Here is a 329-nt window from a genome sequence, read left to right as displayed (position 1 = left end):
CAGGCCCGGCTCTCGGAGGGCGTGGGCCCTCCCTGGGAGTCGGGAGGGTCGCCGGGGAGGGGGCGGGCGCGCGGGCGGAGGGGCTACACGTACCACTCCTTCTTGGAAATGAAAGACCCATCGTTCTGAGAAACCATGTTCTCGGCCAAGTCCAGCTGCTCGGGGTCGTACTGGTAGCCCAGGGTCCGGTCCCCGTAGCCGTCCTGACAGGCCTGGGCCTCGTCCACCGTGAAGTAGGGCCGCTTGGCGTCCTCGTCGTACTTGGGGTGCGTGCCCCCCACCTTGCACTCGCGGCCCCCACCGCCCTCCTCCTCCTCTTCCTCCTCCTC

The 329-nt window shown here is 69.0% G+C and overlaps 1 protein-coding gene across 1 annotated transcript in view; it reads right to left on the bottom strand.

Moving 5' to 3' along the window:
- Nucleotides 1–28: 28 nt before the first annotated feature.
- PVRL1 (poliovirus receptor-related 1 (herpesvirus entry mediator C)) overlaps nt 29–329 on the bottom strand; it is an 82,602-nt gene continuing 82,301 nt past the window's right edge. The window contains exon 7 of the mRNA XM_015560626.1: nt 29–326. Within this exon, the coding sequence (XP_015416112.1) occupies nt 84–326 (243 nt within the window). The 3' untranslated portion in view covers nt 29–83. The remainder of the gene's footprint in view (nt 327–329) is intronic.

This window comes from Myotis davidii, unplaced genomic scaffold (genome assembly GCF_000327345.1).
Source record: "Myotis davidii unplaced genomic scaffold, ASM32734v1 scaffold355, whole genome shotgun sequence".
Lineage (NCBI taxonomy): Eukaryota > Metazoa > Chordata > Mammalia > Chiroptera > Vespertilionidae > Myotis > Myotis davidii.
This window is presented reverse-complemented; position numbering and strand designations above follow the sequence as displayed.